This window comes from Anarhichas minor, unplaced genomic scaffold, assembly GCF_050575085.1.
Source record: "Anarhichas minor isolate MPS153535 unplaced genomic scaffold, ASM5057508v1 ptg000025l, whole genome shotgun sequence".
Classification (NCBI taxonomy): Eukaryota; Metazoa; Chordata; class Actinopteri; order Perciformes; family Anarhichadidae; genus Anarhichas; species Anarhichas minor.
In genome coordinates this window covers 4480718-4505934 of record NW_027466471.1, presented here as the reverse complement: position 1 = coordinate 4505934, position 25217 = coordinate 4480718, and the positions used below count along the sequence as shown (strand labels likewise).

Genomic DNA, 25217 nt, shown 5'->3' with positions numbered 1-25217 from the left:
TAGTGCAGCTAAGTGACTGGACGCAGTGTGTTTCATCGACCCACATGGGTGTGTGTCAGTGAGTGAGAGAGAGAGAGAGAGAGAGTCCTGTAGACTGAGTCTAAATTAACCCAGCAATGTGTCCTTCAATTGGATTGTAGACCAATTAAAACCCTTTAAGTCATGACTTTCCCTTACTCACATTTTCTGCGACTTCCTTCCACTCCTACTCCACTCGCCTACAATTTTGTCCACGCGTTTATTTGATAACTTTAGTAACGGGTAATTTTGCAGATTCTGTTATTAATACAAAATACAATAAACAAATACATGGTACATCATTACAGGTTAGGATTAGACAGATGGGACAGATGGGAATTCCACAGCCACCCGGCTGTGTATAGAGTAAATAAAATCAGCGAAGTGACGTACACATTAATGCATCAATTATTATAATCTGATCATGAATATATATATATATATATATATATATATATGACATATATATTATTCTGAAATGGGCCATTCTGCATCATGAGTACTTCTGTTACTCTAAGTAAATTTGGATGCGAATGCTTTTGTACCTTTAATAGAGTAACATTTGAATGCAGGACTGTGTGTGTCTGTCTACACTGTGGTATTGCAACTTTTTACTTAAAGGGACAGTACACCCCAAAATCAAGAAACCATGGTTGAAAAGAAAATAGTTCCGACATGAAACTGCTCATAACAACGTGGATTATCTTTAGTAACCCGGTCATGATTTCTGGAAAAAAACAATGCAGTTCAGTTTTTTGAACGTACATTTTTTTTATGCTTTGTCAAGCCCAGTGCCATATAGTCCCATTATAGAAGGGAACTCGCACCGAAACAATCTTGACTGACAAACAGCACTTCAGTAAGAGGGAAACTATGTGTTTTTGACTTTTGGGGTGAATTGTTTAAGTAATACATCTGCATACCTCCTCCACCACTGCCAAACTGCAGGGGCATCTAGAAAACCTTGTTTTAATTGGTGATTCAATTAAAAAAAAACAAAAAAACGGAAACACCTCGGGGCCATACATTCGCCTCTACCTGCAAGCCTCTGTAAAACAACCATAAATCAACAGATAGTTTCCAGATTAATCCCTGTGACATCCAGACCGAGCCCCCACGTGGGGAGTCTGCATGAATTGCATCCCGTCGGAGGTGATTGGACGACACATCGATGATTGGCACGAGGATGGAGCGCAGCGCGCTCACTCATCCGTCGCCATTGGTCGTCTGTAATGGCCGCTCCTCCCTCAGACCGCACGCCATTGGCTTTGGGGGGGGGAAGAGGAGGAGGAGGAGGGGGGGGGGGGTCTTCGGGAAGTTGTAGTTCTTCGCAGCGGACGCACATCTGTAGTGCTCATTATCGACTAATATGAATTAAACTACACGTCCCAACGTCGCGCCACGGGCTCTCGTAATTGTTGTGAACGTGTATTTTGCGCTCGCACGACCGGTTGCTTCTAAATTTGGCTCCGCCAGCGAGCAGGGCTGCTCCAGTCGACGAGGTGGTCTTCCCGCCGGTGCCGTCATGAGGATGTGAAACATTAACGGAGGTTCTGTAGGGAAATTAACCGATGCGCCGCGTGACGACGGGGCGCCGTGGAAGAAGCTGAGTCGCGGACGAGCAAGGTCACGACGTGTCAAAAGTCGCTGCTTTGCAGAGTAAAATCTGAGAAAATAGAGGATTTCGTTGTTAGTTCAGAGGGAGAATGTTCAGCATTGTGCGCTGGAGATTTTGGAGAGGACTGAGACAACTCCTGCTTTGAATGTCACACCGAATCGACTTTTGCAATACTGTCTGAACAGAACGATGGCCGGCCGGAGGTCCGAGGATGTTTCCACTCTTCACGGAACCCGCACATCTAGCCCACAAACCGGCCACTGACTGACCCCTGTTTTGTTTTTTTTACGCACGGGGAGAGAGATATCCGTGCCCGCACGTTTTGTTTCCCGTGTTTATGTGGATATACTTTGCGCTCCACTTTTAAATGATTCGAGACCTGAGCAAGATGTACCCCCCGGCACGGCATCCGGTAAGTAGAGAGAGAACGGCATCGGCCGAGGCAGTGTGTCAAAAACAGCGCGGATTAACAGCCACGCGCCTGGCGCGTAATCAGTTTAGATCCAAGTTTCCGTGCCACTGCGCGCTCGCACGGACAATTGCGCTCATTGTCAAACCTGTGTGTGTGTGGCCTAACGTGTAAAGAGACTGAGTGAAACCGAAAGGCCATCCATATCACAGAGGCCTATTGTCATCTACAGTCTTGCCTGTCTGTGTCTGTGTGTTGTGACACTGAACTTTGGTGGCTCAGTTCTTCCTCTCTCTCTCTTCCCCCCCTTCCCACACACGCCCTTTGCCTTTTGGTTGAGGTCCCCCACCAGCCGGGACAGCCGCTAAAGTTCACTGTCACCGAGTCCTGCGACCGGATCAAGGAGGAGTTCCACTTCCTGCAAGCCCAGTATCACAGGTGAGTGGTTTGGATGGAGCATGACGCTAACATGGAAACACCTGCTCATCGGCAAAACTGTGAGAAAAATATTAAAGCAACGTTCCAGCTTTGCATTGGGGCTGATGAGTGACTACAAATCTGATCATGTGTGTTTTTATGCAACCTAATTAGAGCTGCATCAATTAGTCCATTCATTTTTGTAATTGGCATTTTCAAATGATTCATTGAGAAAATAATCAGTAGATTAAATGATAATGAAAAGGATGGTTAGTTGGAGCCCTAGTCCATATCAATAACTGTCAGAGGTGTGGACTCGAGTCACATGACTTGGATTTAAGTCATGCTTGAGTCTCAAATTTGATGACTTTAGACTCGACGAAAAACAAGAAAAACAAGATTTGCAACCCGACTCGGACTTTAACGCCAATGAGTCGTGACTTCACTTGGACTTGAAATTACTTGATACCTTCCCCCAAAGCCCAAAAATTTAAAAGTATGTCATGAATCAATTAATTTCCAGGGTAAACTAACGCTACTCATTCCATTAATTTATTATATTTGGTGAAGAGAACACTATGACTTGTTTCGGACTCAAAATTACAGAATTGGGACTCGTCAATCTTGACTTTGCAACTTGTTAGTCATGGGACTTTGATCAGGATTTGTCTTGGACTTAGATTGAGACTTTTCAAGTCTTGACTTGGGATTTGCCTATCTTGACTTGAAACTTGTCTTGACTGTGGACTTGCCTCTGGTTTTCTATTGAGACTTCTCAAGTCTTGACTTGGGACTAGTCAGTTTAGACTTGGGACTTGTCTCTTGATTTGCCTCTCTTGACTTGGGACTTGAATCTGGATTTGCTTTTCTTGACTTGTGACTCCTGATGTGGGACATGCCTGTCCTGACTTTTGGTCTTGACTTCGGACTTGTCTATCTTGACTTTGGACTTGACTCATTACAGTCATTTAGCAGACGCTTTTATCCAAAGCAACTTACAATTCAGATTCTATCACATCGTAGGCACAGCTACGGGAGCAATTTTGGGGTTAACTTGCTCAAGGACACATCGGCATGTGACTAGTCGATTCTCTGATTGAAGGACGGCCCTGCTCTCCACTTAGCCACAGTCGCCCTACTCAGGGACATGAGTGCAAAGACTTGAGACTTATTTGTGACATACAGAACAATGACTTGGTCCCACCTCTGTCAACTGAACCCTCCAGATGATGTGGAACAAAAGGTCATTTCCGTGATGTTGACCTCTCTTGCACCGGTCATGTATAAGCCACACTGTCAGACCAAAAAGGTTTCAGGAAAAGTCACCATGCAACGGCATGAAATACAAGACCGCTACTGATTTTTTAACGAGTATTTGACCGAGAAACAAAACATTGTCAGTATGAGGTAGACGTCCGTCTGGAGATCCCATGAAATGATCCCCCTCAGACACCTGAGAGCCGACATGCTGCTACTTTTGTCCGTAGGTGTGACTAACCACAGGTAAACCCCATCATCCTTGGTATGCACGTCTCTCTCTGCAAACCCAAGTGGTGTGAAATGCTTTTTCACCCGACATGATGAAGTGTGAAATACATTGCTTGGGGGGGCAGAACCGTAAGCGCGATACCAATGCATAATAATCGCCCACCTCTGGCCTCCCCCGTAATTATTGCCCAATCACCAGGTGGGATGAACCGGTGGTCCAGTTTGCCGGCCAATCCCGGGGGCCGAATGAGCTGAACCAAGGATAGTGTCTGCTGCATGTGTAAGACTGTGATCATCCAAACAGCAGCGAGACACACAGTTTTTTTTAGTTTTTTAAAATAAATAAACAAGGGAAACGATATTCACACTGAATACACAGTCTTATGTTTTTATGGATGTCTTAAGTTTAAAATATTTGTGAAAGTTATCTAATCTCCCGTCTATCTGGAGAAGCTTATTTACATTCATATTGTGGAAAAATAAAAATGTGTCTCCAACTTGGACTGTTAGCTGTGTAAATACCCAACCTTCTGGGTCAATGAAACGCATCATCATCAAGCTCAAACAGAGGCTCATCTCAACGTATTAACGAATCAACGTTTTAATCACTCTGTGCCAAAATTCTTCACTCGATTCTATAATTTATATTTCAGTCACATGTTAAGTATCTATTTGTTCCGCATTCAGCACACTAGCATCCGGACTTTACCTGAAACATGATGTGTGTAACAATTACGTGTAAAAAGCTTGCTGTCGTGATATGCGGAGGCTTTTTTTCCCCATTAACAGACAACAGTGGAAAGAGTTAAGCCTCTGCCTAACCACAGTTGTAAAATGCATCCTCATTACACGGTTGCCTTTCTGTCGATGGTGCAGTTTGGGCATCCACTCACACTGTAAAGAATATATGATGAGGTTCGTGCGGTCGTTTATTGATCCATTAATTACTGCACTGCACCCTGCTGAGTAAGTGTCTGCAGGGACCCGAGCAGCTCTTTGTTTTTCTTGCACTCCAAAAGTTTCGAAATGTAAATTTAAAACCACAGGATGACGTCACTTTTCCGGCTCGCTGTTCATCTCCAGTTTCATTTTTTATGTTCTTTTTTTTTTTTTTTTTTTTTCAAAGTCATATTTTTTGAATTTTCCCTCTGCCCCACAGTCTGAAAATGGAGTGTGAGAAACTGGCCAGTGACAAAACGGAGATGCAGAGACACTATGTCATGGTGAGTCTCATCGTGTGTGTGTGTGTGTGTGTGTGTGTGTGTGTGTGTGTGTGTGTGTGTGTGTGTGTGTGTGTGTGTGTGTGTGTGTGTGTGTGTGTGTGTGTGTGTGTGTGTGTGTGTGTGTGTGTGTGTGTGTGTGTGTGTGTGTGTGTGTGTGTGTGTGTGTGTGTGTGTGTGTGTGTGTGTAAACCCATCAGTATTTCTAGATCTGTGCCAAAAGAGCAACACGTTTGTTTGACCCTGCTTTGATCTTTGTGTTTGATTTTTTGTTTTGTTTTTAGTACTACGAGATGTCGTACGGACTCAACATCGAGATGCACAAGCAGGTAGGAAATGTTTTTTTTTTTTCAACTTGAATATTGAAAAGAAGTAAAACCGATTCAAACCACACTGTAGTGGGCGTCAGAGGAATGCATAAAAAACGAGATCAACGTGATGTTTTTTAGTTCTCAATTTTGATTTTGAAATCTGTAGTTGCTGCTGATTTCTAAAATATTTATCGTGGTCTGTGAGGTTGGAGATGATTTATTCATCACCTCCGGTGCTACGGGGTTCATCGCTAGAAAGGCCAATCTGCAGTCACTTGATGGCAGTTTGGAATAAAAAAAACTGAAATAGCTCAGGTTTCAAAATGTACCGCCACGTTTTTTTGAGGCCCCACTCTTTATGCAAACTGCAGATAATATATGCATTTTAATATTTTTTTTCATCTCCTTGTAATGATCTCTTCTTCCAGTGTTTTTTCTGGTGTTGACCCCAGTTTTGGCCTGTGATGTGTCACAGTCGAGCTACAGAGCTGAGCATCTGGTTTCCCTAAAAAGATCTACCTGGTGATCTTTTTTGAAACACACTTTTTTAGAAAGACATTTACAGAATCCTCAAAGACCTCTCTAAACATTTGGATGAAAAAATACCCTTTTGTCTGCATGTGAAGGCGAGACGTTACAGACAAAAAACATGTGTGGAAAGAAAACATCCAAAATACACATTGAAGTGTTTAGTTTACTTCTTTGTCGATTTGCATCTGTAGATTTCTCTTAAATTCACCTAAAGGCACCATTAGATAATGCTTCTTTTACATATTTAAATTTTATTTCAGAAAACTTGTAATATAAAATTGTCTTAATGTAAGTAATCAACTGGGGAAGTTTCATGCTGATATCTACTAGTTTTCTTTTGACCCTATTCACCTGTAGTGTCTTCAAAATGTCTGTAATTTAACTAAACATCTCTTTAGAAGACGTTTTCTCTAAATGAGTTTTCTCTCAGACTCTGATCCATAAATCTCCACTTCAGTAGCTCTTACATACACCAAACTTTACACTTTCTTTCCTCTCTATATTCTGAAGGTTTCTACAGAGGGGTTTGTTCAGATATCATTCATAGCCTGAATTTTATTTCTAAAAATATGGCGGAAATAGATTTTTTTTTTCTGTGCTAAGTGTGTGTAAAGTGATAAAAAGATATATCTCAAATCCCCTCAGTAAAAACCTTTTGACTCTAATATGTCAACAAAATGAAACATGAATTCTGAACCTGGCTTTAACAGATGTTCAGATTTTTTGTTCTAGAAATGTATGTTAATAAGCGCATATTTAATATGACAATGCCTCATTTGCATGTTTAAACATACATTTTCAGAAAACCTGTGATACAAAAAGTCATTGTCTTAATGTAAGTAATCAGCTGGGAAAGTTTCTACTAGTCATTTTATTACCCTCGTCAGCTGTAGTGTCTCCCCCTTAAATAGACTCATCCTTTAGCAGACTACTCAGTTCCCGACTCCAAACACAGACAACAGCCAGAAATTACTCTTTGCATCAATATGTACAACGTGAACCAAAATGAAAAACTGTATTATCAGTTTTGGTCATAAATTGATGTTTCATTCCAACATGTTCTACTTTTCATACACAATAATATGCATCATGTGTTTTACTAGAAGAGACATTTCTGACTTGGGGTAAAAAGTGCAACATACAGAATCCTTTTTATTTTTTTCATCCAGAGGGTTAGAAGAATCTTTGAAGATTCTGGAAATACCTTCAGCACAGCGGCCAGTTTGATCAAACAACCTTGTGTTTTTTTTTTGTGTTTTTTTCAAGATCGCCGGGTAATTATTTTTGGAAAAACTGCATGCTCGGCTGTGACTTGAATGTAAGGAGAAAAAAAACACACCCAGAAAAATATACAATCAAGGTGTTTCATTTCATAATGGAAATGTGATTCACAGGGTTAAATAAAAATAAACAGTAATAGTAATTCAACATGTGAATAATGATTTTGTCAGCTTAATTGAACGAGAAATATGGGCTGAAAAATGAGTGCAGTGAACGAGGGTTTGGCCTTTAACGAGCCTTTACATTACCGCTTGCTTTGTTTTTTTGTTTTTTTAACGCAGAGGGTCATTAGCATAAATGTCTGTGGTAACTGCACATGAGCTGCCAGGCTAAATGACTGGCTAAACCAGCTACACGCTCATTTCCAGAGAAATGGTGTGTGTGCGTGTGTGTGTGTGTGGGGGGGGGGGGGGGGGAGCAAGTGATAAATGCTCGGCCTTTGTTTTTGTGCTTCTGTATCTATACTGTGTGTTTACTGTGTTGTGGGGAATCTGTATAACAGCCTGTATGTACATTATATCGTACATGTTTGCTTACTGTAGTATGTGCATGCGTTTGTGTGCACGCACACTGGGATTGTTTATTTACTTGTGTGTGTGTACCGTTTGTGTATTTGTACTTGTCGTGTGTGGTCATATATTGGAAACCTTTTTTTTTGTGTGTTTTGGTCTTTGTGTGAGTTTGTGTCGTGGTTTGTGTGAATGTTGCACACACATGCAGCCTTTTACTGGCACACTAATCAGACTTGTGTAATGATATATGGGGGGTGTCTACTATAAATCCTGCTGTGTGTGTGTGTGTGTGTGTGTGTGTGTGTGTGTGTGTGTGTGTGTGTGTGTGTGTGTGTGTGTGTGTGTGTGTGTGTGTGTGTGTGTGTGTGTGTGTGTGTGTGTGTGTGTGTGTGTGTGTGTGTGTGTGTGTGAGAGAGTGTGAGAGTGTGAGAGAGTGAGAGTGTGAGAGAGAGAGAGTGTTTATCGGGGGAAAGGGGAGAACCTAATTTCTGCCAGCAGATTGTGTGTGGGGGGGGGTTTGGAAGCAAATGAGTTGGATGTGCAGGCTGTGTGTGTGTGTGTGTGTGTGTGCGCGCACACTCGTAGACCAGTAATGATGTGTGTCTCATACACGCTATGCAGATACGACGCGCGTGGCTCGTTGAGTGGACGCCGAGATTGAAGGGGGGGGTGGGTGGTAGCTTCTAACCCATTAAGGCAGTCGACCCCCGCCGCCAAGCGGATCACTAATATTGCTTGCTTAGCATTTTCTGAGGGTAATAGGCCACATTGATTTTTTTTTTTTGTTCTTTCCTGTTTTATTTACACAGGAGGGCCCCGCTGCTCCTCGTTAAAGACAAATTGACTCCTAGATGGAGAGGACGGGGCTGTGTGGGGGGGAGGGGGTCAGAGAGCTGCGAGAGGACAGCTAATCAATTGCAAATTAGCGGGGCCGAAAGAGAAATGAAGCAAGCGAGGGGAGGGAGGAGGAGGAGGGGAGGAGAGAAGGAAGTAATGAGACGTTTTGATGCTGAAGACTGGCAGCGTTTTCAATGAGGGCTGACAACTCGTTAAACTGCAGCCGATAGGGAGATTTCTTTTTTCATTTCGAGGATTTCGGTCACGTAATGTCTCAGAAAATGCATTTAGAAGAATAAAGTACATCTGAACCTTTTGAATTACAGAAAATATACGATTTTAAAACACAGAGAGGCAATTATTTCTTAATATTTTCTGATGGTTTACAAATAAACATCTTTCACATACAGCATATTGATAATTTTCAGATTCAGGTTTATCTTCTGTGTGTAACAACAGGTAAAATTGTGACCGTTTGTCTCAGTGGTTCCCAACCTATGGATTGGGACCCCACAAGGGGGGTCACAAGATTAATCTAAGTGGTCCCGAGATGACGGATGGAATGTAGTTCGACGTTTCGGGAAATTCACTCCTCTTTGTTGAGCGTTAGATAAGAAGACCAAAACCACTTCCCGCATCTGTTTGGTAAATATTAAGCTACGACCAGCAGCCGGTTAGGTTAGCTTAGCATAGCTTAGCATAAAGACATAGGTGCTCATGGGTCGAGAGTATGGCCTTTGTTCCGATTGGTGAAATGAGACAAAAATCAACAAGAAATTATCTTTTATGTTGCAAATTGCTGCTAGCATGTAGCATGTACATTTGGTGAAGCAAGCCCGTGACAACTTTGATAAGGTGCAAAATAGAAATACTGTATTATTTACAATAAGCACTAACTCTGCAGTCTGATGTCTGTAAAGCGTCCTTTGTTTTCTCCTCCCTGTCCCTCACTACCTATCTAACTGTGTCTTTCACACACACACACGCACACACACACGCATACATACAGTCACAAGGGAATACAGCCTTTATATGGTGGGGTCCATTAGGTGTATTAGCTGGTGGTGAAAAGTGGTGCTGATGTGGTGCTTACAAAGCTCCACAGGGGAGATGGACATTTGATCTTCTATCTGACCCATTCTGACTCCGGGGCTCCTGCCTGATCTAATTTCTTTGTTGTTAAGAGTATTTGCATTCTTTTGGGCCACATCTTTGGAGATAAGTGCTTATTGCTGAGGTGTTTTTTTTGTACTGCGCTAGCTACAAGATAGCAAGTAGGTGCTCTCAAGTAAATAATGAAAGCATATTCAGTGGCAAATACAGCCCTTTTTTACTGTCCATAAAAGTCAGGCGGTTAGTGCACGTTGTTGATCCGATCACAAGGGGCCAAACCATATAATAAGTTTGATGTTGCACAGCCGCTGCTCACTGATACACACCCCCCCCCCCCCCCCCCCCCCTCCCTCCCTCCCTTTTTCAGGTGGAGCGTTTCTCCGGGCGACTCACACAGAGAGGGTCAAAGATAAATTCAGCACAAATGATCTCGCCTCTGAGGTTCCCGGGCTTTATGTGACCGCAGAGTCCTCTAATCTGGCAATAAGCTTTCTGGATCGACCCGAGTTTGAGTCCTCACCTTAGAGGACTCTCTGGCAAGTCGTTTCTCGTTATTTATCGACTGTCGAGGCATGTGACAGGTCCGGGTCGAAGTCGAGGCCTGCTAGCTGCAGAACAACAAGCAAAAAAAAAATCTCTCGGTTTACACAAACCACAGGACACTTTTTGTGAAAAAAACAAAAGAAAAGAGGAGCCCTGCATTTTCGCTTCGGTCTCTGTATGAACAGACGTGTTTGGCCAAACATGCTGACATCCCCTGCACTCTAGCCGACAGTCACGATGGTCTGGCATTGATGTAAAATGTCACCTGAAATTGGTTGTGTTGCCTCGCGGGAGAAAAAAAAAAAAGCATCTCCATTTCCTTTTTCTGCTCCGGCGCTTTTGTTTCCTTTTCTGTGCCAACATCTCAGGTTCACCTCTTCAAAACGAATCGATCGGTGGTTGAGGTTGTAGGTTGTAGTTGTTAGTGGAAATCAGCATCTTTACTTTAAAGCTTTAGAATCTTTATTTTTACGCCCCTGTGACATTCTTTCAAAACTCAAATATTAGTAGTATTCAAGTACTGTATTAGTGGTTTTGCATGTTTTAGCCGATTTGCTACAAAGTACATTAGATTAATTGAATAATCTGTTTAATACGTCCTCTGTTTATGTTTGGCTCACAAATAACATGTCAAACCCCCAAGAGAATTCATTTATTATCATAGAGGACAAGGAAAATCAGCAAATACCATGCTTTTGAAAAACTGAACTGTTGAAGGACCAATCCTTTCAGCACTATATTGCATATATTTTACATTTAAACCATTAAAAAGTAACTGCACACATTTTTCCCCCTTTAAATTATATGACTGTACTTCTGTTTATAGTAACATTTCATTGTTGAAAATGGCCCCAAAACTTCATTTACTGTTTTAAATCAGCCCTTATGTTGCAAAGCCAGTTCTGAGATAGAACCGACAGGATTAATCTACGTCATGAAATAAAAATATGTTAACGTTCTCTAATCAGCAAAGTAGTCTCCCAGCGGTGGGGAGTGAGGCGGAGGGACCGGACCGCAAGGTGTAATTCTTGTCTCATTTGTGGTCTGATAAACAGTAAATCCATCAAATTCAGCGACCCATATCTCTGGTTTCCAAGCTAACGTAGCTGTCATGTTTTAGCCTTTTTCAAAATGATGCAGCAGGTGGACTTCGGCTCAGACCTGTGAATGAAGTTACTCCTTAAGAAAACCATGCAGTTGTGTTTCAGACAGTTCATTTCTGTATGATGAAACACGTTGTTTCCACCATCACAGTGAGCATAAAGTTGACTTTTTATCAACGTCATATCATGGGGCGCTAAAGTTTAAATGCAAATTAATTAGAAAAGTCAATGCTTGTTTGCCACGCATTAACAGAAAGAAGGACAACTCCAAAATACTTCAGAATCAATAGTATTACTTATATCGTGTACTTTGGGAGCTTGATGGGTGATGCTTTAATCGTGGCGTTGCCTAGCAGCGATCTTATATCCAAGTAGATGTGGCAACATCTCATACAGCCTGATCCTCACCTCTAGCGCTCTGCCATCCATTCACTGTGTCCTTGAACATCCATTTCCTTATGCTAGACCGGTGGAAACACTTCTCTCATTCATTCACTTTTTAAGGTGCAAATACTGAGCATGGCCTCCTTTGCTCTTAACACACCTAACTAAGGTACCCTTGAGCAATGCACTTACACCCCAACCAACAACTACAGTGGGGTTTCGCAGAGGCTAATATGTGCTGGGCAGCTCCCCAGTGTGTATGAAACCGAACCAAGCTGAAAAAGGGCATGTGTGCACAGCAAGTCTTCCCTGGATAAACGTTAAATATAAAAAGAAAATGTCAGTGTTTTAGGTTTGCGTGTGGCTGCAGCACTGTGTTAATCGCAGGTAAATTGAACTGCAGCCCGACCATCGGCTTGACGCTAAATGGCTTCCGAACCCCACTGATAGCTGGTGCTCACGCATCCTGGTTCTTCCAAAATACATTATTAAGATGTACAATTTTTTTTGTCTCGTATGTTAAAAAAGCTCAATAATAAAAACACTTCATCAGAAACAAATTAGGGCACTTGGATGACGAATAGTCGAATCATGAAGCTTGAACATTGAATGAATCAATGCACTCGCTGGAACGTCTTTAGTGCGTTACCCCTCAAACCTCTGGGAATGTCTGCGTATGTCTGCGAGGGAATGAAGCTCAACTTGAAGTCATGTTTCTGCTCTTATGTTTGGTTTTTCTGTTCGTCTGCTGTGTGGCTGAGGACAACATGACAGCATTTTCTCACTAATCTACAATTAACTGACAATACCTTCACCTGAGTTAGTGCTGCTTCTTTTTTCTGGCAGAGCACAGATCTTTTGTCTCTGCAAAGATAAAAAATCAAACATGTAAAAGTCAATTTTCTGCTGATCCGTAACACTGAGCGCGCGTCCAAAGTATCATTATAAGAATAAATTAATAAACTTCAGCAGGAAGTGCTTTGTAAAAGTAATATTTGTTTTGCATTTATTGTAAAGACAGGACCTCTTAACTTTAGGCACTTTAAAATGTTCTATCTTCATGTTCTTGCAGAGAACATTGTGTTTGGCTAACTGCTAATAGTTGACGGAACTACCAGTACGCACACTGCTGAGTACATCGCTGCCGCTGAGGCAGACAGCTTGGTTAATTTAATACGTCCTATACGACGTCTGCATACGTCCCCGCTTGTTTTTGAGTTTGAATGGAGTGTGTCTAGATGGGGTGTTAGCCAATTGTGGGTTGTATCCATTCAGTCAGACAATTTTGCCCACAATACAACAGTGGTTGTTGCAGACACACCTGGTGGAGATCTGCACTTTACTGAGTACACCTTTCTAGTATCTCTTGTTATGGTGTCGCAGTGTCTACCTCAGATGTTTCTTCTTTCCTATTGTGCCTCTGCTTCCTTTAAGCTTCATTCACATTTCCTCTGGCCCCTTCATTACCATTTCTCTACCCGTTTCCTGTCCCAGTCACCTGACCTCCACTTCCAGCCACTCCCTCTTGCCCCACAATAATAACACCCTTCCCACCCGCCTCCTCACCTGTCTCCACTTTGCCTCATCAGCTCTGCAGTATATAACTTGCCAATTTCCACTCATTCCCTGTAAGATTGTCAATGATGCTTATGGATTTTCCATAAGTATGGCTGTTCCTGACCAGCTCACCTGTCTTGGATTTGTTTGTTCGGACTGCCATCCTGTCGGTAGCGGTAGTGGCAGTGCAGTTGCATCCTATTTTTTTTGCTTTGCTGATAGTTTTTCAGTTGTCAAGGGTTAGGGTCAAGTTTTTACTAGCAAAGAAAATACTGCTGTAAGTTTTTGTAAGTCAAATTATTTGTAAAATTGGTAGCGCAGGAGAGTTCTCTGACTATTGTCCTTGCAGGTGGCCTTATCTCAAGGAAGGATCTGTTATATAGTTCTACATATTTAGTCTTACAAAACAAAGAGTGTATCCCCGTGTGCCATTTAGTGTGTGGTTTTGTGCAAGTCTGTCTTTTTTTCTGTGTTTGTGTTTGGATTGGAGTTGCACTACTATCACTCCCTTTGGGACAGTGGATCAGGCAATTTCCTGTAAAAAAAAAAATCATACCTGATGTGGAGAGAGAGTGCTGTATAATCTTTAAAAGCCAACCCTTGGGTTCCGTGAAACCATCTGATGAATACAGAGAAGGCTGTGGAGGTGTGTAACTGCGTGTGCGTGAACGGCTGTGTTTATGTGTGCCATCCTGCCTTGCTCGTGCAGACTGTGATGGGTTTGCATCGGTGTGGGTGTCTGCAGGTTTGCTCTCGTGGCCTCCGGGGGGGCTCCTGTTTCTACTGATACCTGAGCAAAGTTCACCTCTGTCAAGGTTATATACATGAAACTAGCCCTTGACATGTTGAGTCTTCTGAAGTCACGTTGGACTTGGAGGAATTATCTCATCCCGTGATGGCTTTTTCAGCAGTTATCTTTTAATTAGGCTGATTAAAATGACAAAAAATGTCACATTTTCCTTGAGCTCTCTGCTCAAGTGCACTCCCCTCGCCTCCAAAATCCTCCAAATTCTCAAGGGGACAAAGTCCTAGGTTTTTATTTACAAATCACCCATTAAGCAGATGTTGATTGAGGTTCAGAGAGTGCAGCTGTAGAAAATCTTCCCAGAGATACTGAAGGATAAGTAGCATAGCTGCGATTTCTGAGACTGATACTGATATTTGAGTTTGAGTGGAAATATGGATAGTGGAAAGTAAGATATACAGTAGAGGGGAAACTTTCAAGAAGTTAGCAATAACTTGATAGCAAAATGTCTCTCAAATAGTTTTAAAAAGGCACAAATTGTGTGATTATAGTGTTTTTTTTGTGCTCCATTTGCTAAATAAAAAGATTTTATTGAAAGTCTGATAAATGTCCTCAAGTGATGTCACTTGAGTCAGTGTCGGTTGGGTTTAAAGACTTCTGGGGCTGTGGAGTTAGAAAAGGAGATGACAAGGTTGCTGCTGATCTCCGCTTGAGGCTAGCAGCGCGGGGCTACATTAGCCGCTACTAGCATAACACACTGCTGTCAGCGATCAGGTTGCACTGTGAGTAATGTAGGTGCCAGGTTTTGACCATAGACTGTATATAAGAAGTGGACGTAGTCATCGTGACATCACCCATTGGTTTGTGGACTGTTGTTTTGAAGCCTCGAGTTCGACGAGTTTGCCCTCGCCATCTTGGAATATGGCCGTCGCCATGTGGGTTTTCGCAACCAATGAACGAAAGTTACCATATTTGGAATGTGGTGGAGTGACGTAGAGACATCGTATATGGCTGGTAGCAGCAGCGACCTGTCAATCACAGTAAGCCCAACCTAAAGCATACTCTGCTTTATGGTCTATTTGACTCTAAATGATCCATAATTTACTAAATGAACATCATGCTGTATTGAAGAAGACTTGAAACTAGAGATTGAGACCATAAACTCATGTTTACAATGTTTACTGAGGTAATAAATCAAGAGAGGAGTAGAGTCATTTTCTCATAGACTTCTATACAATCTGACTTCTTTTTGAAACCAGAGGAGTCAACCCCTGCTGGTCAGTAGAGAGAATGCACGTTTAAAGACACTTCTGCATTGGCTTCACTCGGCAGAACCGGAGGTTGCCGCCTGGTTTTGACAAAGAAGAGGAATGCATTTTTTAAAAATAAGTTAACAAAATCACTTCTGCTTGTAATTGATTATTAATGCAATCATATTAATTAATCTTGCAGTCTTTAAAATCTCAGAAAAATGCCAGTCACAATTTGTCACAATTTGTCAGAGCACAAGTGTCTTAAGGATTGCTTATTATGTCAGCAAATCCTTCCATCTGACTGAGAAATCAGATAATACTTGTTTGACTAATAATCATTTAAAATTAATCGATTGTCAAAGGAAATGTTGAATGAATAGTTGATTAGTTTCTGTCTCTAATTGTTTTAGCAGTGCCTTCAACCTGCAAAGGTTATACAGGTCATAAAGTGTGACCAACTCACTCCCTGGTTGACACGTAACCACCCAAGTTTAAATAATTTCTCTTTAGTCAGACCTCTCGGTTGACAATCTTTTTAACACTCAATGATAAAGTTTCAGAGGGCACACTCTCTCTCCCTGTGATGTTTGTTCCTTCTGTTTTGGTGACATTGGTGCCGAAGCGCTCATTACCGTGCCGCCTGGGCACCGACTGCACTTTCCAGAGATCATCTTTAGAAACGCACAGTGTGGGTGGCACTTTGATGTCTTTTATCTTGCATTCCTCTGCAGATGAAGTTTTAGTTTCTGGCGGTTTTGCTCTTTTCATGGCCATTGCTGCTCATGCTATCAGTTCCTCTTTTTTCATCAAAATACCTCCCAAAAAATTCCCAGTGAAATGTTAGTTAGAGCGCCTTTAGCTTCTGTAATGCGAGTATTCCAAAATATAGAGAGGCGAAATCCCACCCTTTCTGGTGGACCACCGTGGGACCTTATTTTAGAAAAAGAAAATTGGTACAGTAGTCAACGGGGAGAGATCATTTTTGTCGAAGGCTTTTATTGTGAAAGGTAAGAATGGAAGGAGAGGATCTGGTCGTTGTCACCTTGCAGCAGACTGTCGAGCCTCCCTGTTGTTGTACAATGCAGTGTACGTCTCGAATGTGTCCGTGCCGCACAACGTGATTGGTTGATGCCGACATCATCTACATTAACATGATGCTACATGGCTTTTTCGCCTCAAATATTCCCGCTCAGTGTGCGCGAAGTACTCTTGACAAAAACAACAGATAAGAAAAAAATGAATTGATGTGTGAATTAACTGCACTTCCCCTGCCACTAAAAGTTGCAGAATGGATGATTGATGGATGGATGATTGACGATTGATGGATGGATGTCATGATATTATTTGTTGAAACTGGGCCGTATTGGCTTACATGTGCACATGTCATACTTTGTTTTACATTTTGTTTTTTGCATGTATTGTTAAATAGGTTCACAATATGACCGGGGGTGTGATCTAAAAGTGTTTAAAATAGATTTTAAAATAGACCCACTAGACAGCGCTCAACAACTGAGAATGCATCAAATGACTAATGTTCCACACGCGGGCCGTTACTTGAATTTAACACGCATTGCACTTGTCTTGATGTGAGCATATTCTTTTTTAGGTCGTCTGAGGAGGACGCCGCCGCCTCCTCGGCCCTTTCTGTGAATTTTGAAAGATGATTGTGTTGTCTGCGCCCACCTCTCTGTCTTGCAGGCGGAGATCGTCAAGCGGCTGAACGCGATCTGCGCCCAAGTCATCCCTTTCCTCTCTCAGGAGGTAAGACTAAAAAAAAAAAAGAGTTAAGACGGTGGTGGGTGAGGGAGGGAGAGAGAGAGAGAAACAACTGAAGACAGATAGGACCCATAGAAGGATGGAGAAGTGTGTGGTGGATTGGGATGACAAACAGACAGATATGGACACACACTCACACACAGATTATCCTGGGCTAATCCTCCCTGCTCCGGATAGGCAGATATGCTCTGAATTTATAAAATGTCTCCCACTAACAACATATGCAGGAGCCAGCGGCTGAGTGTGTGAGAAAATGATTTTGTGTGTGTGTCCACCTGCGTGCACATAAAATAAACATGCGCACGTACAGTGGTGGGTGTGTGAGGTGTGTTTCACACAGTATGTTTATTATGGAACCTTTAGGCGTGTGTGTTTAGCCAGTAAATCCTTTCTCTGGAGGAGTTGAAAGTGTGTGTGTGTGTGTGTGTGTGTGTGTGTGTGTGTGTGTGTGTGTGTGTGTGTGTGTGTGTGTGTGTGTGTGTGTGTGTGTGTGTGTGTGTGTGTGTGTGTGTGTGTGTGTGTGTGTGTGTGTGTGTGTGTGTGTGTGTGTGTGTGTGTGTGTGTGTGTGTGTGTTGCGGGAACAGCAGGAAGGAGCGAGTGTGGACTCCAAAAAGCTCTCCTCCAGATTAGCCATGGATTAGGAGGGTTTAGGGTGGATTAGGAATAATGGCATTAGACTGCGGTGCTGCTACACAGCCCCGAGGCCCGCGGAGAGGGGAGGCAGGGAGAGAAAGCGGCTTTTTACCGCTTTTGTTTTTTCCGAACATGCAGCCTCGTTCGCCGAAGCGCAACAAAAATCATGTTATTATTGTGCAGTCAAAATCACACCGGCTGCGTGGCGAGCTCGTGTTTGAGAGAGCTCTTTGTTTTGATTGTTTTGGTTTCTGTCACTTCCCAATGTTCCTTCTCACGGTTTAGGCATTTCTTTGACAGCAGCATTGTTGTCGCTAATAAGACGACGTATCAATATCATGTATCTCTATAATAGTGCGTATGTAGATAGGGTTGGGTCTCACACATTTACTGCGGTTCAGATATTCCGATATTTCTTCACTGAAATCATGATTTTGCTCGATTAAAACACATGTTCATGTTTTTTTTAAAGAAAGGGGTAAAAAGCCTTGACTTCAGGTATTGGGAGATACCGAGTACCGATAGCTGTGTTTAATTAATAAGCTGTATGCCTCACTGTGTGGAAGTTTCTAAAGCAACATCAGGCTTGATCTACACAATGCTTTCATAACTTAACTTTAAACGAAATATAATAAATTAATACATAGATGAATGTACTGAATTTTTTTTCATAATAATGGCATCCTCCGATATACCAGATTGGCCCGATCAAGCTATTTGAGTCAGCATCAGACCGATATCGGTATCGAATTTCCAACAGTTTTTGTAATGATCGCGGGGAACTTTTTGATATTTAAGTCGTGTTCTCTCTCGCAACAGTGTAGAAGTGTGTCAGCCTTCAGTGATCCACCCACTTTAGAAAAAAAGTGGGTGTCTCGGGAGAACATGTTTTCGGGTTGTCCGTCCGTCCGTCCGTCCGTGCACAGTTGATTTTCGTGAATGAGATCTGGAGTGAATTTCTTCAAATTTGGCACAGATCAGAATATGGTCGTCAAAGGTCAAGGTCACTGTGACCTCACAAAGCACCTTTCATGGCCATAACTCAGGAATTCATACGCTAGTTATAACAATTTCACACAAATGTCTAATAGGATGAAATGATGCAGTGAGTCAGAAATGGATGTAAAGTGTGACTTGACGGGTTGGCAGAGCCATACAACCGCAAGGCGGAAATTCTAGTTTTCCATTTCTGCTCGTCTCCCTCAGCTATTGCAAACACTTCCGAGCAGCTAACAAAGCAGCGTTTTAGACGTTTGTTCCTGCATCACGTATTATGTTACGGTACAACACATAAACTCTAATGACAACGGGATTAAATGAAAAGCATCTGATTTGGCTGAAATGTCAAAGTAAATTGTTAGTCAAGGTGTCTGTCCCACGTCTGTAATTATAAGGATGATTGATAATATCGCTTTAGAAGCCACCCGGCTGATGGATCTTTTCACGTGTGCGAGTCACGTTCATGCAAGTTAGACTCATCGTGCAGAGGTGAAGCTGAACCCGATGGTCAGGTTCATTTCCACGCTGGATAAGCCCTTTCTTCTCTGCCCTGCTTTGATGTTTTGCGCTTCCCCGAAATGAATCTTGGCTGCTCTCCCTCACCGTCTGGATCCGTCTGTCTCGCTCCGTACCCTTTGGATGACTTCGCCCTCTTAGCCTGTCTGTCTCTCTGGGAGATCTATCTCTTTCTCTCCACAAATATGTCTGTTTTCTCACCGTGAAGTTTTTTTATTATTTTTTTTATCAGCTTTTCTATCAACAGAATGGCTTAGAAATTCATGGTTGTGGCGTTTTGATTGAAGGAACTGACGGATGTCAAATGTCCAGCGCATCATCTCCAGCACAGACATTATTAAATGCACACACACTGGGCTTCTCTGGAAGATGTCATAGGTGTTTATATCAGGATGTTTGGCCTCTTTTACGACGTTTATCTTGGTATCTGTTTGGTTTTCAAATTCTGCTCCCCGAAGACAGAATTAACTAACCTGAGAGAGTCACACTTGACCGACTAACAAGCACACTTTTTACTGAACGCACTGGTTTTCCCAAATAAAGAGCAGCAATAACTCAGAGAACGGATTGAATCTGGATCTGGTTTGAGACTGTCTACAGTGAGATATCGCTCAGCTCACTCTTGTTACTGCACATTTATGGCTGCTTTAATGAGCTGTACAATGGCTTGTGAGGTTTTATAATCAGCTCATTGCTGCGTGTCGATTCATAATTGTACGTCGGGCTGTGTAGTATTACGGTGATGATGGACGTGTGCACTCAGGGACCGATACACCGTCTTCATTTTTACCAGAGAATTGCGCATGCGTGTCGTTGTAGTTCATAGAGGTCATAGATGTCCGAATACTACAGCCAGTCTTTTTCTCCGTCTGTTGCTGCTGCGATGTCTCGCTCACTCGGCTCTTCCCTGTCTGTCTGTCTGTCTGTCTGTCTGTCTGTCTGTCTGTCTGTCTGTCTGTCTGTCTGTCTGTCTCGCAGCATCAGCAGCAGGTGGTGCAGGCGGTGGAGCGGGCCAAGCAGGTCACCATGGCTGAACTCAACGCCATCATAGGAGTGGGTGTATTGCACACACACACACACACACACACACATCATAGGAGTGGGTGTATTGCACACACACACACACACACACACATACATGCACACGCTGTAATAGAAAAATGCTGTAAGACGGATCTAACAGAGATACATGTTTGACAGAGAGAGAGATGAGAACTGGAGCTAAACTAACTGCTAACTGTACCACTTTGTTGCAACAAGAATGATGAGGGAGGTTTTTTTTGGACATAATTCTACTTTATTCGTTCACCAAATATTATTCAGCTTCAGCGAGACTTTGATGTAATCCTGGGTCAGCTTTTACAACCCGTTCTCACTGCGAGTAACGAGTGAATATAGAGGGCTGCAGATACGAGTCCAAAAAGCAGTCAGCATTTATGCACCTCCGCTTCCCTCCTCTCTGAATCAATGAGTTTTTGGATGGGTTTTTGTTTTAGATGCCTGAAATCAGGTCAGCTTAGGAGATTTTAAGGTTTTGTTTTGCGACGTCAAATACGTCGGTAAATCTCGTGAATTTTTCAGCTTTTTACGTGTTTTTAAAAAGGCGGTTTCTAACAAGTGGCTTATTGAGGCTACTAAACCCAATTACACCGACGAGTACACACTAGTGTCACAAGTTAGTTCCCCAGAGAGCACTGGGAATTTAGTTTTTTGACTGCAAAATATTCCCGTCGAACAAATCCTGTGTTAAGTTTGAATAAATGTAAGTTGATCCTCATGATCAGAAATATACATTTATATTCAATAGTGAAATAAACATTTAAATTACATTTTTTCTAAAAAGATTTAATGCAAGTTGTGCTTTCCTCCGACACACTTGTCGCATCTAGATACTTCAAAGTGTCCTTTTCTTGGTGGACGCTTTGAAATATTTGGTTCACAAGTAATACCCAAAACCTGTTCTCTCCGTCCCGGCTTCTTCTCATGTCTTCTACCGCGCAAAGTGCTGCCTAACACTAACCATCGCTTCTGTGTACGGTTCAGCAGCAGCAGCTCCAGGCTCAGCACCTCTCCCACGGCCACGCCATCCCCGTCCCGCTCACGCCGCACCCGGCGGGCCTCCAGCCCCCCCTGCCCCTCGGGGCCGGCACCACGGCTAGCCTGCTGGCTCTGTCCTCCGCCCTAAACCACCAACTGCCGCACAAAGACGAGAGGAAGCACCACGACAACAGCGGTGAACACCCGAGAGGTAAGGCCTGCCCTGCTCTGTGTGTGTGTGTGTGTGTGTGTGTGTACTGTTTATGCCTGCAGTAAGTCTTAGCGTTCAACACTGCTTCTTTTTGTGTCAAAGTTTTTATTTGGTTACTTCCTTTTTTATATAATACAGATATTAATTGTAATTCTACTTTTATCTATGAATGAAGTCCATATAGCTGACTAAAATGTATCCGAGATATTTAAAAAAATACAGACAACCCAAATGTAACATATCGACATTTAAAAAAACAAATGCATAAACTTGTGCAGATACTGAATGCGTTTTAATGGACATAAATACTGAAGCTTTTATCTTTTGTTCCATTAATGATCCTAAACTAATTTACATGTCTGAAAAATTCAAAGTTATGGATTTATACCACTGTCTGATGCTTAATTGTTAGTACTCTGAATGAACAGCAGTAAAAGCAATTAAAAACTGATTTGTCATTGTGCCGTTCTAATTGGCCTAATAGGGAGCGATACACAACCAGCCACGATGCCTCTTTTGCCTCTGTACACGCAGAACGCCTCTGATTCTTCTGCAAGCTGACTTTGAGCTCGAGCATTTAATTACGGCACACAGAGACTGTGTGTACGTGTGCGTGTGTATGTGTGCGATAGAAACAGTGTGTGCCAGCTCTTAATTACTCTGCTGCAGCATGACTGCAAGGTTTTTTTATTTTTTTTTTACAGTGCAGTAGAGCAGTTAACCTTGACCTGTAGCTGCAGTGAATACTTACCTCCATTAGGAGCACAATTAATATCAATACAAGTGACCCTTCGCTAAGCCCCGCCCCCCGCTGCTACTCTGTCAAGCTGTCAAAGCTACCATGGAGCCCACACTGTCACTAACTGCACTCCCTGAGGGACATAACGTTTTAGAAATGTGTATCTCTGTCCAACCTCTCAGTGTAACAAGTGTCACTATTACACAACGTTTAACCACGACAAGCTCCCAATCCACTAAACCAGCCTGAACATGAAGAACATCTGAAACAACTGCATGAGAGTCAACGGAGCAGAGCCGGAGGGTTGTTGAACCCTGGCAAGGGCCGGCTGATGCTACTCTATGATTTGCCAGTTTGTGCTCAAGGGGCGGGACTCAGTGAAGGGTCAATTCCTCTAGCTGAGAATATAGTGAATGAGAGGTTTCTACATTTGTATTTATAAATGCTGTTGTTCTAATTCATGCCGTTTCCGATATTTGTCACTTGCCAAATTTAGTGTAATTTTGTCAAATGACAAATTCACAAATCGTAGCAACTTTTTCCTTTTCTTCTTGTCTGATCCAAAGGGGCCTGAAGTTATCTTTCTTTCTCTGCTAAGAAAAAGAAAGTGTAACAAATGGGACCATCTTGCCACCTCTTAAATTAAAAAAAAATATATAAATCAGAACAGATTTGGTTGTCGGCCGTCTGTGTGTCTTTATGTAAACCCTAAATTCTGTATAGCCAGCCAGTATAATGGTGTATTTCTGCTTCGTTTGGCTATATTACATTTCACTTAACATGCTGCAGACAAGAATAACAGGAATAGTCAGAGTTAATGTACTTTTAGCTTGAACTGGCATTAATGATGCCTCAGGGAACATCATTAGCCTGACTCTTCTCTGTCTCTTGCTCTGTGTACGTAATGTATGCTCATGTGTGACTTTTCCATTACCTGTCTGGTTTTCTTCTTGTGTCTATCGTTGCTCATGCATTATTGCGCTTCTCGCTAAAACTTTAAATGCCTTAATTAGTCTTTATTTTTCTGTCTCCTGCCCTCCGCTTCTTCAGACAGAGACTCGGTCAAGGTAAGTTCTTCCTTTCACTCTCTCTGTTACAAACTGATGTGTTTGCTGAGAATTTTTTAATTAAATAACGTTAAATTCCTTCATCGGGTGACACAATTTCTTCTCCCAGCATCAACATTCCCCACCAGAAGTCTTCATTCATCTTCATTCGTAACACTCCTGCCGGTAGCTGAGGACTAATATTTGATATCAAAGAGCATGAAGTGAGACTGAGATATGATACCTGCCTTTCTAGTTCACAACTGTGTCAACTAAAGGGATTTCATCAATAATACTACTCTTATCAATACTCCTTATTGGTTCGGTTTTTTGTCGACTCTTATTGCTTCTTTTTTGCTTTTCAATATGTTATTTTAAAGAAATTCATTGAAACGGTAAATGGACTGTACTTGTATAGCGCTTTTCTAGTCTACACCACTACATGTCATCATTCATACACTGATGACGGGCTACCATGCAAGGTGCCACCTGCCCATCAGGACTCTAACTAACATTCACACCCGTTCATAAACCGAAGGAACAGCTTGCGGGAGCAATTTGGGGTCAAGTGTCTTGTCCAAGGACACATCGACATGGACTAGCGGAGCCGGGGATCAAACCGCCGATCCTCTGATTGAAGGACGACCCTGCTCTGCCACAGTCGCCCTGAGAACAGGATTAGAATTTATTTATATTTTAAACAAATCTAAACATGGTTTCTAGAGCAGCAACAGCGAGGTCACTGTATAAAATCATTAATATATCACGGGAAACAAAAAAACTAATCATATTCCCAAGTGAAGTTTATAAAGAATGAAGAACATCAGTCAGAATCAGTCCTTCCTTCCTGTCCTCCTCCTCCTGCTGATTCACTGCCTGCAGGTACCGCTGCTTGAGGGAGGAGGGCTGCTTGGCCTCAGCCAGCAGAGAGGTTTCCAATCATTTTCAGATATGTGGCACTAAGCTGAACTACATGCAAACAGTTTTTGTTTCCAGCTCATTTTGCAAATTGCGGAGTCAGCGCACTGTGTTGGATGAGAGGCTGCGGACAGAGATGATTGAAATATCTCTTTTCTACATGTTCACATGTTTGTGTTTATGCTCGTTGAACAAGTGTATTGATAAAGTAGTGGCTGTTTAGTCACGTAGGTTTTATTGCAAGTAAAGTAACGAGCGTAGTTGCCATAGTTATCATGTCAATACGTTACACCAAAACGTTAAAAAGTACCGATAAGATATTATCAATAGTCCAGTCGTTCATAATTTAGCACCGGTTCCCGTTTGATACCGGGTTTGGGTACCCATCCCTAGTCCACTACGAAGGAAAGTCCAAAACAAAACCAGAGTCCAAACATGTCATGATTAGTAACTTATGCTAATTTCTTGACATATACTTTTATTAACGTTTTTTTGTCGACTTTGTTATGAAGTCACTGGCTGTAATGGTTCCATGTGATTTATACAGCATGTTGCGGTGAAGCAGGAAATTAAGAGCTGTGTGAGAAACAGTTAATATGTTTGACGTAGATGTTAAATATTAAATAAACATCGTATATATCAAACTTATTTGATTTTCACTGCTTCATATTTTAACACAAATTATGGCATCAAAAATGTTAAGTATTCGCCCGGGGCATTATCTTTTTTGGGCCGTCCCTCCAGACTTCCGGTCCATTCTCGTGAACGCGATATCTCAGGGAACGCCTGGAGGGCAAATTTGACGTAAACATCCACCTAGATTTTGGTTGGTCAAAGGTCTCTGTGACCTCTCCTCGGTCCCTTTTCTTGTGACATCTCGGGTACACCTTGAGTGCATTTCTTCAATTTTGGTACAAACATCCTCTTGCACTCAGGATGATATGATTATAATTTGGGGGTCAAAGAACACCGTGACCGATTTCTAGTTGGATAAAATTATA

At 42.3% G+C, this 25217-nt stretch overlaps 1 protein-coding gene across 19 annotated transcripts in view; it reads left to right on the top strand.

The window, feature by feature from the left end:
* The first annotated feature begins 2003 nt into the window (after positions 1–2003).
* LOC142957620 (transducin-like enhancer protein 4) overlaps positions 2004–25217 on the top strand; it is a 37204-nt gene continuing 13990 nt past the window's right edge. For 6 of the 19 annotated variants that reach the window (XM_076099561.1, XM_076099560.1, XM_076099558.1 and 3 more), the window contains exons 1-7: positions 2004–2048; positions 2386–2483; positions 5110–5173; positions 5455–5499; positions 17039–17101; positions 20244–20318; positions 21309–21498. In XM_076099561.1, coding sequence (XP_075955676.1) covers positions 2004–2048; positions 2386–2483; positions 5110–5173; positions 5455–5499; positions 17039–17101; positions 20244–20318; positions 21309–21498 — 580 coding nt within the window. Of the gene's footprint in view, positions 2049–2385; positions 2484–5109; positions 5174–5454; positions 5500–17038; positions 17102–20243; positions 20319–21308; positions 21514–23302; positions 23320–25217 lie in introns of all 19 variants that reach the window. The other 13 variants (XM_076099569.1, XM_076099567.1, XM_076099565.1 and 10 more) reach the window with 9 other exon arrangements.